General features: G+C 38.4%; 1 protein-coding gene across 1 annotated transcript; it reads right to left on the bottom strand.

Moving 5' to 3' along the window:
- Positions 1–2039: 2039 nt before the first annotated feature.
- On the bottom strand, positions 2040–8243 carry SERPINA10 (serpin family A member 10). The gene is made up of 4 exons (XM_059819910.1): positions 7514–8243; positions 5734–6007; positions 4855–5002; positions 2040–2231 (listed from the first exon to the last, which is right to left on the bottom strand). Exons 1-4 carry the CDS (start codon positions 8220–8222, stop codon positions 2040–2042), a joined length of 1323 nt encoding a protein of 440 aa, XP_059675893.1. The 5' UTR covers positions 8223–8243.
- Positions 8244–12051: the final 3808 nt, after the last annotated feature.

The following is a 12051-nucleotide window of genomic DNA, read 5'->3' as shown; positions in this document are numbered from 1 at the left end:
ATGTATTAAATTCCTGCTATGTAATCTTCAAATGCTCTATTTAGACATTTTTTGGTCTGTACATCTTCCTTGTACAATAGTCCTGGTGTCTTGTGTATACTTTTATCAGTCCTTCACACTACAGACCTCCATCCCAGCAACCTTTTTGGGGGCTGCTTACTTCTGGGTTACTTCTGTTGGACAGGACCAATACTTTTGAACACTTCATAGCATTGTTTTTACTTGCAACTCAGAATAACAGCTGGAGGTCAACTTTACAATAATAACTGAGTGGTTCTCTATAGCAACATTCCTCCTATTAATCATTCGGAGGCAGGAAGGATTGATTCTCTTTCTTCATGGGTGCATTCATACTGCAATGTGGAGTTAGGTTAGATTCACCTTCACAGTCTAGTCAGATACCAGAGTCTGCCTGCTAAATCCTTTTGTGAGTGGCTTACACCAGTGTCTGGGCTGCTGTTGGTAGACATCTAATAGTAACTGAGGTGATTTTTAGAGGTGTTTACTAGCTTTACCCTGTAATGTATCTTTTGTATCTTCTCTTGCGGATGCATCTGTCTATGTGCATTTACTGATAGACACCTTTGAAGCTTCAAGCGACTAGCAATAGGACAAGAGGAAATGGCCTCAAGTTGCACCAGGGGAGGTTTAGGCTGGATATTAGGAAAAATTTCTTTACTGAGAGAGTGGTGAAGCATTGGAACAGGCTGCCCAGGGAGGTGGTGGAGTCACCATCACTGGAGGCATTCAAGCAACGTGTGGACGCGGCATTGCGGGACATGGTTTAGTGGGCATGGTGGTGTTGGGTTGATGGTTGGACTTGATGATCTTACAGGTCTTTTCCAACCTTAATGATTCTGTGATTGCATGCTTCCATGCCAAATTATTTTGAAAACTCTTCTGCCCCCTTTTGGGCAGCTATTTTGTGAAGGCTATATGAGCAAGTAGAGTAATGCTTAGATCTGTTAGTTATTATAGAGCTAGAAGTATCTTTTTGTGTTGTTTCATACTTCATATATAGGACTCTGCTGCTAATTAAAATTTACTGAATATTAAAGATCTTGCTGTTCTGTTGGAATCACCACACTACTTGAATAATTTGAATTGTATTTAGATCATGGAAATATTTTTCTGAAACATTTTGGCAACACCTTTTGGATTTTAGGATCAGCTCTGTGAATAAATTTATTCTACTTCTATGGAGGTTTTTTTTTTGCTACCAAGGTCTGTCTTAGTTCAGGCATAGAGTCCTGTTAAGTAGTTTGCTCTGATAGCTAGATGATGGTACATGCAGAAGCTCTGTTTTTAGAAGAGGCCCAGCTTGATGTTATGAAGTAGTACAGATTCAGATTTTCCAGGTTCAGAACAGCTAAGTTATTTTTCAGAATTATTTTGTCTTTAATAGAAAGAATATTTTAAAAGCAGGCACATCATGTACCCTGAGAAAATGAGGTGATTTGATACTTTGAATAAACACTTTGAAAGAGGTCACACTCCCAGATGATGCAGACTTCATGACAGACTCAGCACAATTTCTACAGTAATAAAATCAAGATCTCCAGACAGAGGCTGTAAATTCTCTTTTAGGGCTTAATCCTGCTTCTGTTTTTATAAGTGGCAAAATTCTGCTAACACTGAGGTCAGCAGGCTCTTAAGTTTCATTGCAACAGAAGATAACATTGAGGAATATCAAGCCTGCAGTGTTTGGGAATGAGCTTCCTGAATATTTTGTCATATGAATCTCTGATTTTCATTCAGACTTATCACTAAAATGTTGAAATTTGAAAGTTTGGTTCTGTGGGTTTTTTTAAATTTGCATGGTAGGTTTTACAAGACACATTTTTGCCACTTTGTGCCTTAGTGAATTTAGCTTGTTACTTGGGTATTAATAAAATATCAATAGGATGACCTACTGCTAGCTGGAGAGACAAAACAGGCTTTCACATTTTCATATTTCACTCTCCTTTTATTCTAATGTAAATTAATAAAATAGAAATAAAGCCTCTTACATACCCCAGAATAGAAACTGTTACCTTTATTTACATTTCTGTTGGATCAACCACCCTGCCAATGAACAGTAGTGTTTTAAAAGTTTCTTCAAAAATCATAAAAAGGAATGGTCGATCCACTTTGATGACAGGAGGCACTGTGAATGCGGTTATTTCTGACCCGCTAGCTGCTGTGGCCTCAGTTCCTTCTTCATCCACTTCAATTACTGCATTTTGGACAACCTGAAATGCAATGTAGAAAGAAAATATGTAACAGAACTAAATATAAATATGTAAATAAATAAATATAAATAATTAAATAATAAATTCTGAGCATAGGCGTCACTTAGGGGTTTTGTTCTTGCAGCTGGTAGCATGAAGCAGCCATTGCATTTGTATAGTGCTCCTCTTTGACACCTAACCGTGCAAGAGAGAGTGTGTTTTTCATCAGTCACACACACTGGCTGGATATGTCACCCACAGTTGATTTTGTGAGAGCTTAGGCTTTCACCAGTCTTGTTTTTTTTCCTGTATATTTCTAATTTGTAGTTTTGGTAGCATAGAGTAAATATGTACAGCAATGAGGTACAATCCGGGATTGGTCTGAGGACCAGCCCTTCCCACTGAAATCGCAGCCTGGCAGGTTCTGATCCCTTTTTGTTCTTTCAGCCTGCATGTACCTCTCAATACTTCTCCTGTATTTGGGTCTGTATTGGTGAACTGCCTAGTCAGCTAGTGCATTCCCAACTCCCAAATTCCTAATTCTAGGAATGACTTACGTGAAGACAGTTGAAGGACTTAAGCAGTGTTGAACTCTCTGCTAAACATTCTTAAATAATGAAGCCAGCTATCATGATTCACAGGGACAGGATGCTCCTCTGGCATTTTGTGGCTGATGCACATATTGCTTCTAATATCAGTTAGCAGCTACTATTCAAGTGTGATTTTCTTCATAACACAATAGAGTTAACTGCTGAGAATCAGCATGGAATAGTTATATGACCAAGAGGAAGGGAGAAAAGAGCTGCAAATTCCCAAAAGTGAAATAGTTTCTACCAAACTGAAAGTCACTGCAATTTTATCCATTAAATATTTATTCTTAGGATGTTACATTTTCCCAAAAAGGTTATTCTGTTAAGCCAGCACAATTTTGCAAAAATGTAGTTCAGGGCCTAGAGTTTTTGAAAGTTGTGTAGAAGTGTTTATCTATACCACCTATTAACAGATTTGGCAAATCACAAAGGCTTCTGTAAGGATTTGATGTAGGGAGACTTGTAACAGCAGCACCAGTAGCTTAAAGAATTCTTTCTGATAGAGTACAAATACCTGAAGGGAGGGTGCAAATAAGATGGAGCCAGGCTCTTTTCAGTGGTGCCCAGTGGCAGTTCAAAAGAAAGTGGGCACAAACCGAAACACAAGGGGTTACCTCTGAATATCAGGAAACACTTTTTCACTGCGAGGGTGACTGAGCACTGGCACAGGTTGCCCAGAGAGGTTGTGGAGTCTCCCTCCCTGGAAATATTCAAAAGTTGTCTGGACATGGTCCTCGACAACCAGCTCTAGGTGATCCTGCTTGAGCAAGGGGTTGGACCACATGACCTCCAGAGGTCCCTTCCAACCTCAACCAATCTGTGACGCTCTGAAGTCTCTCCCAGAATTATGGTCCTAGGTTATCAATGCTATACAACCCTATACAACCACAAGCAGTTGCATTATATAAATTCCTTACATAGGTTTATAAAGCTATTTTTTTAAATCCTGTGTCAAATTAATCTCATTTGAGTCTTGTTTTCCTCAACTGTTTATAAATCCAGCTTGTTGCAGAATTTTTTTTACTTTAATATATGAATTTGCATTTAGCATTAATAGCATTTCATCTTGTTCCACACATTCCAGTTCCTGAGGTCACCAGTTTCTCTGTGTGGTATCTCTTTTTTTCTTCCTTCTTTGACCATGCCTCTTAATTTTCTATCATCAGTAAATTGTCTTTTGTATAGACTAGCTGTTTCTTCTTCATGGGACATCTCTGGTCATGTAGATCTGTTCCTTCTTGATATTGGTGTGGTTGTCAAGTCCTTTCTCTTCCATTCTTTTCTGCTTCTTGTTCTGCTTCTGTTTTCTATCAGTCTTCTGAAATTCAGCTTTGCTCTCCCTTACATAGTGGTATTGGGTTATCTTCTTCTCCTCTTTTTCTGTGGAGCTATGTCCCTCTCTTCTTGGCCATTCACCACGCTCACCTTTGCCTATTTAAGTGATGATCTTTAAAAGTTTCCGTGTATGAAGTGGAACATCTGTATGGGTTGGAATGCAACTGTGTTGTGCTAATGCTTTGTTGTGAGATTCTGTTTTTTCTCTGCCAAGGTGTGCAGAAGAAAAAACAAGACTGCTTTGACTTCTCTTTCTTACTGTTACTTTTTGAGATTTTATTATTTGAGCTTTCTAAAGTTCTTTATTTGTTAAGAATACCTGTTCCTGAACTGTGTGTGAGGGATTCCCTCTCTGGGTTTACTTCCTTGATCTGGCTTTTGCCATTTGACTGTCATTTACAGTGTTTTTCTTGTTCATAGTTTTTTGTTTAATTGTACTCCTTCCCTGCCAACTATATTCTTCTTGAGGCAGAGGTTTCCTCCTGTGATAAGCTAGCTTTGGAAGGTGTTGAGCGCATATGAAATGTAACCTGCCCTTACTTCTACACACCTCATACTTGAAGTGGGATCCAAACCGATTAAGATGTGCAGATATGATATCCTTGACAGAGGAGGTCCTTTCCTATTAATGTCCCTTTAAGTGTATATGATGTAGTCTCTGGGCTGGGCCCTTTATATACTACTATAATCCAAAAAGCAAATAATTTTAGAAGGCTTACCTGTGAAACTGCTACATATCCTTGATCTGTGAGATGACTAAGATCCGCTGTACGTGTAAAGAGATTTTTAATTCCAAGACCGTGAAGCAATTTCTTCATTTTGTATTTTTGTTCTAGTTTGAACTTTGGAAATGAAATATCCACTTTTCTGTTTGAAAAAAAAAGTTCAATGCAAACTTGGACTATATAGTAGATCACTTGAGTGCTGAAATGCACACTGTTCGAGAATTAAGCTTTACATGGTAAAAAGAAGTAGCAAAAACTAAAGAGTCTCTGCTGGAATTTAGGTTGGCAGAATATCATCTCTGACTTGTTGACTGCCAAAGATGCTAGAAATCATTTCCTTCTCTGCATAATATACTTCCACCAGCACTTCCAGTGCCCTGATACCAGGGTGACACACTAATTTATTGACTAGTGGAAGGAATTGTCACTTCAGGAATCACATTTCACAGGAATAATTTGGGTTTACATTTTCATACTCAAATTTATCCATTAGTCTGGGTTTCCACTGGGAGGAAAAGTTTCATAAATATACTGCATATCTAGATTTATTGTGCACTTTGCCTGGCAGTGCTAAATTTACACAGAGAGAAGGCAAAGCCTAAGGAAGAATTTGGAAAGACTAGATTGCCTATGCCCTCAGAGAGACATTTCTAACTGAGACGAGCCACAGATTTGTCATCTCAGAGTAGAAGCTTTCACATGCTGCTTGGGCTGTGGGTAGGCCATTAAAGGACTTCTGCTTTGTAGGTACCTAATGCCACAGAGATACCAGCATGTGAAAAGGGTTAGGAAGACCAGCTATTCGTTGTTGTGCTTTGTTGCTTTGCTGCAAGACATAGAAGACATTAAGACCAACGGACGTCAACTAAATACCTGGTCTTCATGTTTCCAAGCCAGGATTCCACAAGCTCTGTAGTCAAATGGTCTTCAAGAGAAATGTAATCTCCCTCCTTTTCCGGGATGACAATCAGCATGTGGGCTTTCCCTTTGTAGGGTAGCTTTATGACAGTGCATCTTAAGTTCTCATCAAAAGTTGAATTAACTTTATCTGACTTGAACATCATGGGTACCTGTACGCTTCTGTATTTGTTTATGTGGAAAGTCTCCATTTCTGTGAATTTGGAATTAAATGGATAGACCCACTTGCCTGAGGAAAGAAAGAAATTAAATAATTTTGTGCATTCAGATTTGTTCAGAAAAATGTTCCAGAAAACCCTTAAGAAAAAGATATAGGATATTTTCTGTATCTAGTTGAAGTGGATATCAGTTGTATCTGGGGTAAGTGGATGACAATCGCAGTATATTTAGTGTATGTGCTTTGAATTTTTTACAGCAGGAAAAGTAAGTAATGCACAAAATAAACTCCTTCATTTGGAGGGAAAGAAGGGAAATCTTTTTCTAAGGTTGATTAGTTGCCAGTCAAGTTCAGAACTGATATCCTTTGTATTTATTGAATGCCATATGAGCACCTGTCTTTTATTAACATGTCACCTTCTCTGAAATTCTCTACCAGCTGTTCAATATCCTGTTTTTAAATTAATTATACAGTCTTTTGGATGGGGATTCAGCAGTGCACTGACTTGTAAGGTGCACTGGAACATGACCTCCTCTATACTAATGATTTTGATCTCTACCATTGCTTTCAAATGTAGCCACAGACATTTATCTCTCTTCTCTGATTTTCTGCCAGGGAAAGTAACCTTGGCATTGGACAAACTGCACTTTTGTAAATATGAAAGAATAAAATAGTCCGTATGGAGGCTGTATGGCTGCAGGGTAATTTTCTTTGTTCTCATGTGTGCATTCATTTTAGTGGGGTTTCTGTGGATGGCATCTGCTGAGTGCCTTGGGCTGGAGTAGTGGCTGTGACTGTGGGTTCTCTGCACAGCATTCCTCTCGTCCCCTTTGTCACCCCAGCTCTTTGTCTTTGCATTTTACCTAACTGGGTGTCTCTGGCTTCTGTATGGCTGTTTCAGAGTAAAGGGTGGGCTATGGCTCCCTGTCATTGCCAGGACTTCCTTTTGGAGTCCCTTACCTATCTTCTAAGTCAGTGGTCAGAAAAACCCCAACAGCAGGAAAAGCAGCATAAGGTATTTGGCAGAAGAGCACCTCTACACAGAACAGACTTCCCATCACAGTTATTTCTTTCCCTCACCCTGTAAGGTAATATAATGGGGTACTTTATCACTTTGGTTCCTCTGGGGAAAAAGGTTCTTGGCTGAGATAGAGAAATTATTTTTGTTTTTATGGTTTTGTGTACTGTGTAAAATCAATCCATGATTTTCTGCCCAGTATCCAGCATTCAAAAGACTATAATGATTAAGGCTTTTTCATTTTAATTGGTGAGTGAAAATTAAACATCCTTTTTAGTCATAAAGAGGGATCATTTGGAGACAGATTGAGATAGTTTGATGCTGGGCTTTTTGTTCTCTTTGAGACTCTGTGGTATGGCAGAAAGCATAGAAGAATTGTGGTTCCCTATAATGAAAAATCCTTTCCTATTAAATAAACTGAATAGAAGACAGTAAATCTAGATAAAAATGTAGAGAAAACAGGATGTCTGAATTCATTTAAACTTCCCCTAATGTAGCTGAAGTTAGAGTCATGATTCTTCTAATAAATAATCATTTTGCAAAATAAAAACAACAGTTACCTTTAAAGGCAACGTAGTCCACAAGTAGCAGTTTATTATGGCGGTCAAGCTCTTCAAAAAGCTCTGGGATTTTTCCTTTGGTCCTTTTCTTAATATTTTGATTTATGACAAATTTTGCTTGTGTGAAGTTTTGAAAGTCCACTCTCAAGAATTCCATATCAAAGTACTGCTTAGATAAGTTGAGAAAAGATTCCTTGAGTCTGAAGTCCTTTTGGATAAAAGAAAGAGTACCTTGCACAAGGAGAAGTTCTTCATTCATTGTGATGTTATCTTTCAGTTGTTTAAACAAAGCTGGTAAATGATAGCGGTCCACTCTGTCCTTCAGAGTATGGAGGTTTAGACCTTTTACTATTTGTCTGTGTGTTTCCCCTTTGGCTGCTAGCATATATGCAGTCATGAGAGCTGATACGGAAAGGGGAGAGATGATTACATTGTTATCATGTGTCATTGCAATTTTTCTGTAGAGGTTAAATCCAAAATTTGCAGTCTTTTCAGTGAAGTTGTAAAGAGTGAACTCTTCAAGACCTCGCTCTTCAATAGGTTTAGAGATATTTTTATGATGATGCCATTCTTCAGAAATATTGACATTTTTATTTCTTTCCAAGAAGTTATTCTCTTTTTCCTTCTTTGGAGTTTTAGGTTTGATGCCAGCCTTGCTGATTTCAACACATATTTCACTTAAAAGAAGTAGATAAATTCCTGTTTTCATGTTGACATCCAGTAATGAGCTCTTTTTTTCTAGTAAAGAAAATGGAGAAAGAAAAAAAAAGGCAACACAATGACTTTTTAGTTTGTTCTTCTATTCACAATGCAAAAGGTCATAGATGTAGCGAGGTGGTCTTTCTGCATCTTCAATATATATACTCTGAACCTAAGATCTGGTTCCTATCTGAAAGGTCAAATTTAGAAGAAAAGAGAGAAGTTTCCAACATCATTAAGTGAATCCAGAAGAAATATGATCTTCTGGTATTGGTGGTTCATGTCAGAAGTATTTCACTGATTTTCCCTTGCTAACTTGTAATTCCTTTACAAAATCAAACCCAGATTTCAAATACAATATGCAGCTCAAAGATGAAAAATTGGCTTGTTGGACTTGTGTCACAGCTTTCGCTCCTGTGAAATTGATGTCATCTATAAGCACAAGAGTTCTAGGCAGCATGTGGTGGAAACAACTTTTTCCCTGGAGAGCTCTGACACAGACCTAGAAAATTTGGGTGGCAACCTGCTGAAAACTGAGAGACCTGTAACTCCCTTTCTGCATTGCATGGGCACTGGCAGGTGGATTGTGTTCTCTATGGTATACATCTTAATCATGGTTGCCATTCCTATTGGATCCATCTTTTCTTGGCCTGACAGTTACCATCCCTTCTGCAGAAATGTTGACCCTTAATATTTGTTACCTTACGTGTTTTATATTAGTAGCATGCTGTATCAAAAAATTTCAACTCCCTAGGAAAAAAACCCACTTGAGAAGCACAAAAAGCATCTGATTTTCTAGTATGATAAATGCCAACCCAGAAAAGAACCTAGTTTTGAGAGTTAGATAACATTATATTAAAACTTGTCTTTTTAAAACAGATACTTAAATACCTATATGTTATACACAAAAATCAAACTACAGCCACTAGGTTTTGTTCCAAAAATGGTAACTTCCAAGAACCATGCAGAAAAATATTTATTCATGTGAATAATTTTGAAGTATTTCAGATGTGACTCAGGGAATGCTGGAGTTCAACGCTGCAAATTACTTGCACAGACTTTGAAAAACAGAGTTTTGCCATGTAACTTATGCCATTTCAACTTATGTTGCAATTTTTTTAGAAGGATATATTTATCTGGTTATGTAGAAAATTAAAATGAGACAAAGCCAGTCTGTCTTTGAGACTGCCTTAAGCCAAAGACATCAGAATAAATCAGGATTAACTCCACTGACATATAGATTGCACAAAGCTGGTCTAAGGTGAGGCAGAATCTGTGCCTATGGGACTTTCTCCCATTCATTCATCTAACCAAGTAAAAAATACAGTCTTGAAATAGGTAGCCATAGCATAAGATGGAACTACTCCAGTAATGACAGTTAGTCAAGGGTAGCTATTTTTACATATGTGAGGGAAAACAAAGGTCTTAATGTTGATGTGGCACCAGTACCTCTTTGTCAAACAAATATTCTTTCAGGGATACTGACTATTGTTAAAAGGTTGATGTGCTCAAAGGAACCCAGAGTTAAGCGCTTTTATACTTTATCTTGCTCTTTGGTTCACTTACTTACAGAAAAGTTCATTTGGGGAAAAAATGAGATACAGTGCAGATTTTAGTGGTATCTTTAATCATACCTCTTGCCCAGTCAACGCTTCCCTTGATATGTTGTGTTCATAGATTGTTGGAGAGCTGGGCTTCTCATGACAAGTATAAAAACCCTCCTATCTATCTAGTTCATTTTTAGTATCAATAAAACAACTGGAGCTTAGTATAGAAGCAATAGGTGAAGCATTTCTACAAATGTGAAGGAGTGTACTGATGTGACCCTGGAAAAACAGGAATGATTTAGACTTAGGAAATTTTTGCCAGTGAACCTGATCGACACTCCACTGCCAAAAGCAACCTCAAGAAGGTGGTCAATGTTCTGCGAAAACCTAGATAAATGTTGTTAACACATACCAGGTTTTGTATGCAACATACACAGCAGTGGTCAAGGAGACATTATGACTACTGTGTTTGAATCCCTAGCGATAACATCCTAATATATGGCTGCATCAAGAGGGCTAGCCTCTAGATCAGCAAGAGAACAAGGTTGAAGTTCTAACCTCAGTATCTGTACTGAGCAAGGTGTTGCAGCTGCTAATGTACTTCTGTCAAGAGCCTGCTGTGTACTGTTGTTTCTGGTAAGTCAATGTGAAATTTCTATGTTACTGCTCATACTTACCAAGCCCTGAAAAGATTATGGGGCCCAGGACTGAAAATACAATGTCATTGTGAGGAATGCTTGCCTTTCATAATTTCATTTCACTTTTCATCCTTCTGCTATAGGATCATTCTCCTGATCACATGCCATAGGATTCCCTGCTCTTTTATACTTCACTGTCCAGCAAATGCTGAAGCAGGTTTGTCAGTGCCATCTCCTCCCTGAAAATACCATGTTTCAATGTGAAATAGCACAAGGATGAAACAGTTGTTCTCTTATTCTACACAAGTTGTGATTTCTGAGCAAAGTTAATACAGAGTCTCTCATCTGTCCAACAAAATGTTTGAAGAGAACTGGACACATCTTACAGAAGGTCTCAGGCAAATTTTAGCATCAGACATTGCTTGTGTAAATTTGCACATGCAAACACACTTTTCAAGCATAAAATGCAAATATGCTTATAATTCATCTTCCCATCAAAGCAGTATATGAATTCGTCTCCCATACAGTAGTGTGGAATTGCACCTCATGGAAAAATCTTGAATGGCCATAATCTTTGGAGACACATTTTCTCATTGTAAATCAAACAGGATGTTCAAGACCACCAAGCCTGCACAGAATCCTTTTGTATAGTAGTGGCATGCAAATGGATAAATGAGATGAAAAGATGGATTATATGGCCCATCAGTAAAGTAGTAAGTGATTCAACAATCTAGAAGACACATGGTAACTTAACTACTCCTTTTAAGTTAAGGATCTGTAACAACAAATTACGATCATAGTATAACTTGTGATTAGGTGTATGGGAAAGCTGGTGTTATTTGATTGTCGTTTATTCATGGTTCAGCTGAATTTCATAGTTGCCTGATTCAGGCTGTGGGAGTTAGTCCTGAAAAGGTATGTTGATGTGAGTACTGAGACATTTGGGTGCCAAGTCATAGGGTGCTTTTGGCAGTCAGGTGGTGTGCTATTTTCTTTTGAGATAAGAGGTCACATTCTGTACTTGGTGCAACACAGATGGGCTGTAATGCCTTAATTGGGAGGCAGTGAAATCCCTGAATGTTACGCCTCTTCTCAAGTGCATGGCAGCCAGGGAAGAGAGTAAAATATGCAGCGTAGTGTGATTGTGAATATTTTTTCTTTTTTTTTCTTTCCCACTAACTCTTGCTTTATTTTCAATGAGATTCACAGTGTCTCAGTTCTGAAGACTGGAATAGGGAAGGGGATGACTTGACTTCAGCTTTGCTGGCCAAATGGTGCTTGGGACTTCTGCAGGATTGGGATAATTACTCTCACCTGATGGACTGCAGGCAGTGCTGTTAAGAGCTATTACAGTAACTGCAAGGCATTTCTTTCCCTTATGTAGTGACCCACTTTTGTGGGAAGTAACATAGGCACCAAGGTACTGTTCCTGCCACAATGTTATGCCTGCCGTGGCAGCAAAGAAGGAGGTGCTTTCCCCTGGGAGTCATCCCTACTTCAAAGAAGTATCCTTGGACACTGCAGAGTCATCTCTAGCATAGAGACAGGAATTGGAAAATTTTGCTTTTGATCGTATTCAGTCACAGAGAAGGGGCTTTCTGCAACAGCAGCAATGCCTCTAAAAGAGCATCAAGCCTAACTGCTTACTAGACAT

Source organism: Gavia stellata, chromosome 7, assembly GCF_030936135.1.
Source record: "Gavia stellata isolate bGavSte3 chromosome 7, bGavSte3.hap2, whole genome shotgun sequence".
Classification (NCBI taxonomy): Eukaryota; Metazoa; Chordata; class Aves; order Gaviiformes; family Gaviidae; genus Gavia; species Gavia stellata.
The sequence above is the reverse complement of the archived record's forward strand: the minus strand, read 5'-3'. Positions and strand labels throughout refer to the sequence as shown.

Excerpts from the sequence above, each read along its gene's own strand:
- SERPINA10 (XM_059819910.1), bottom strand. The coding sequence starts at position 8,222 with ATGAAAACAGGAATTTATCTACTTCTTTTAAGTGAAATATGTGTTGAA. Across the intron at positions 6,008-7,513 it reads GGACTACGTTGCCTTTAAAG|GCAAGTGGGTCTATCCATTT; the intron begins GTAACTGTTGTT and ends TTCTTTCCTCAG. Across the intron at positions 5,003-5,733 it reads CTTGGAAACATGAAGACCAG|AAAAGTGGATATTTCATTTC; the intron begins GTATTTAGTTGA and ends TTTTTCAAACAG.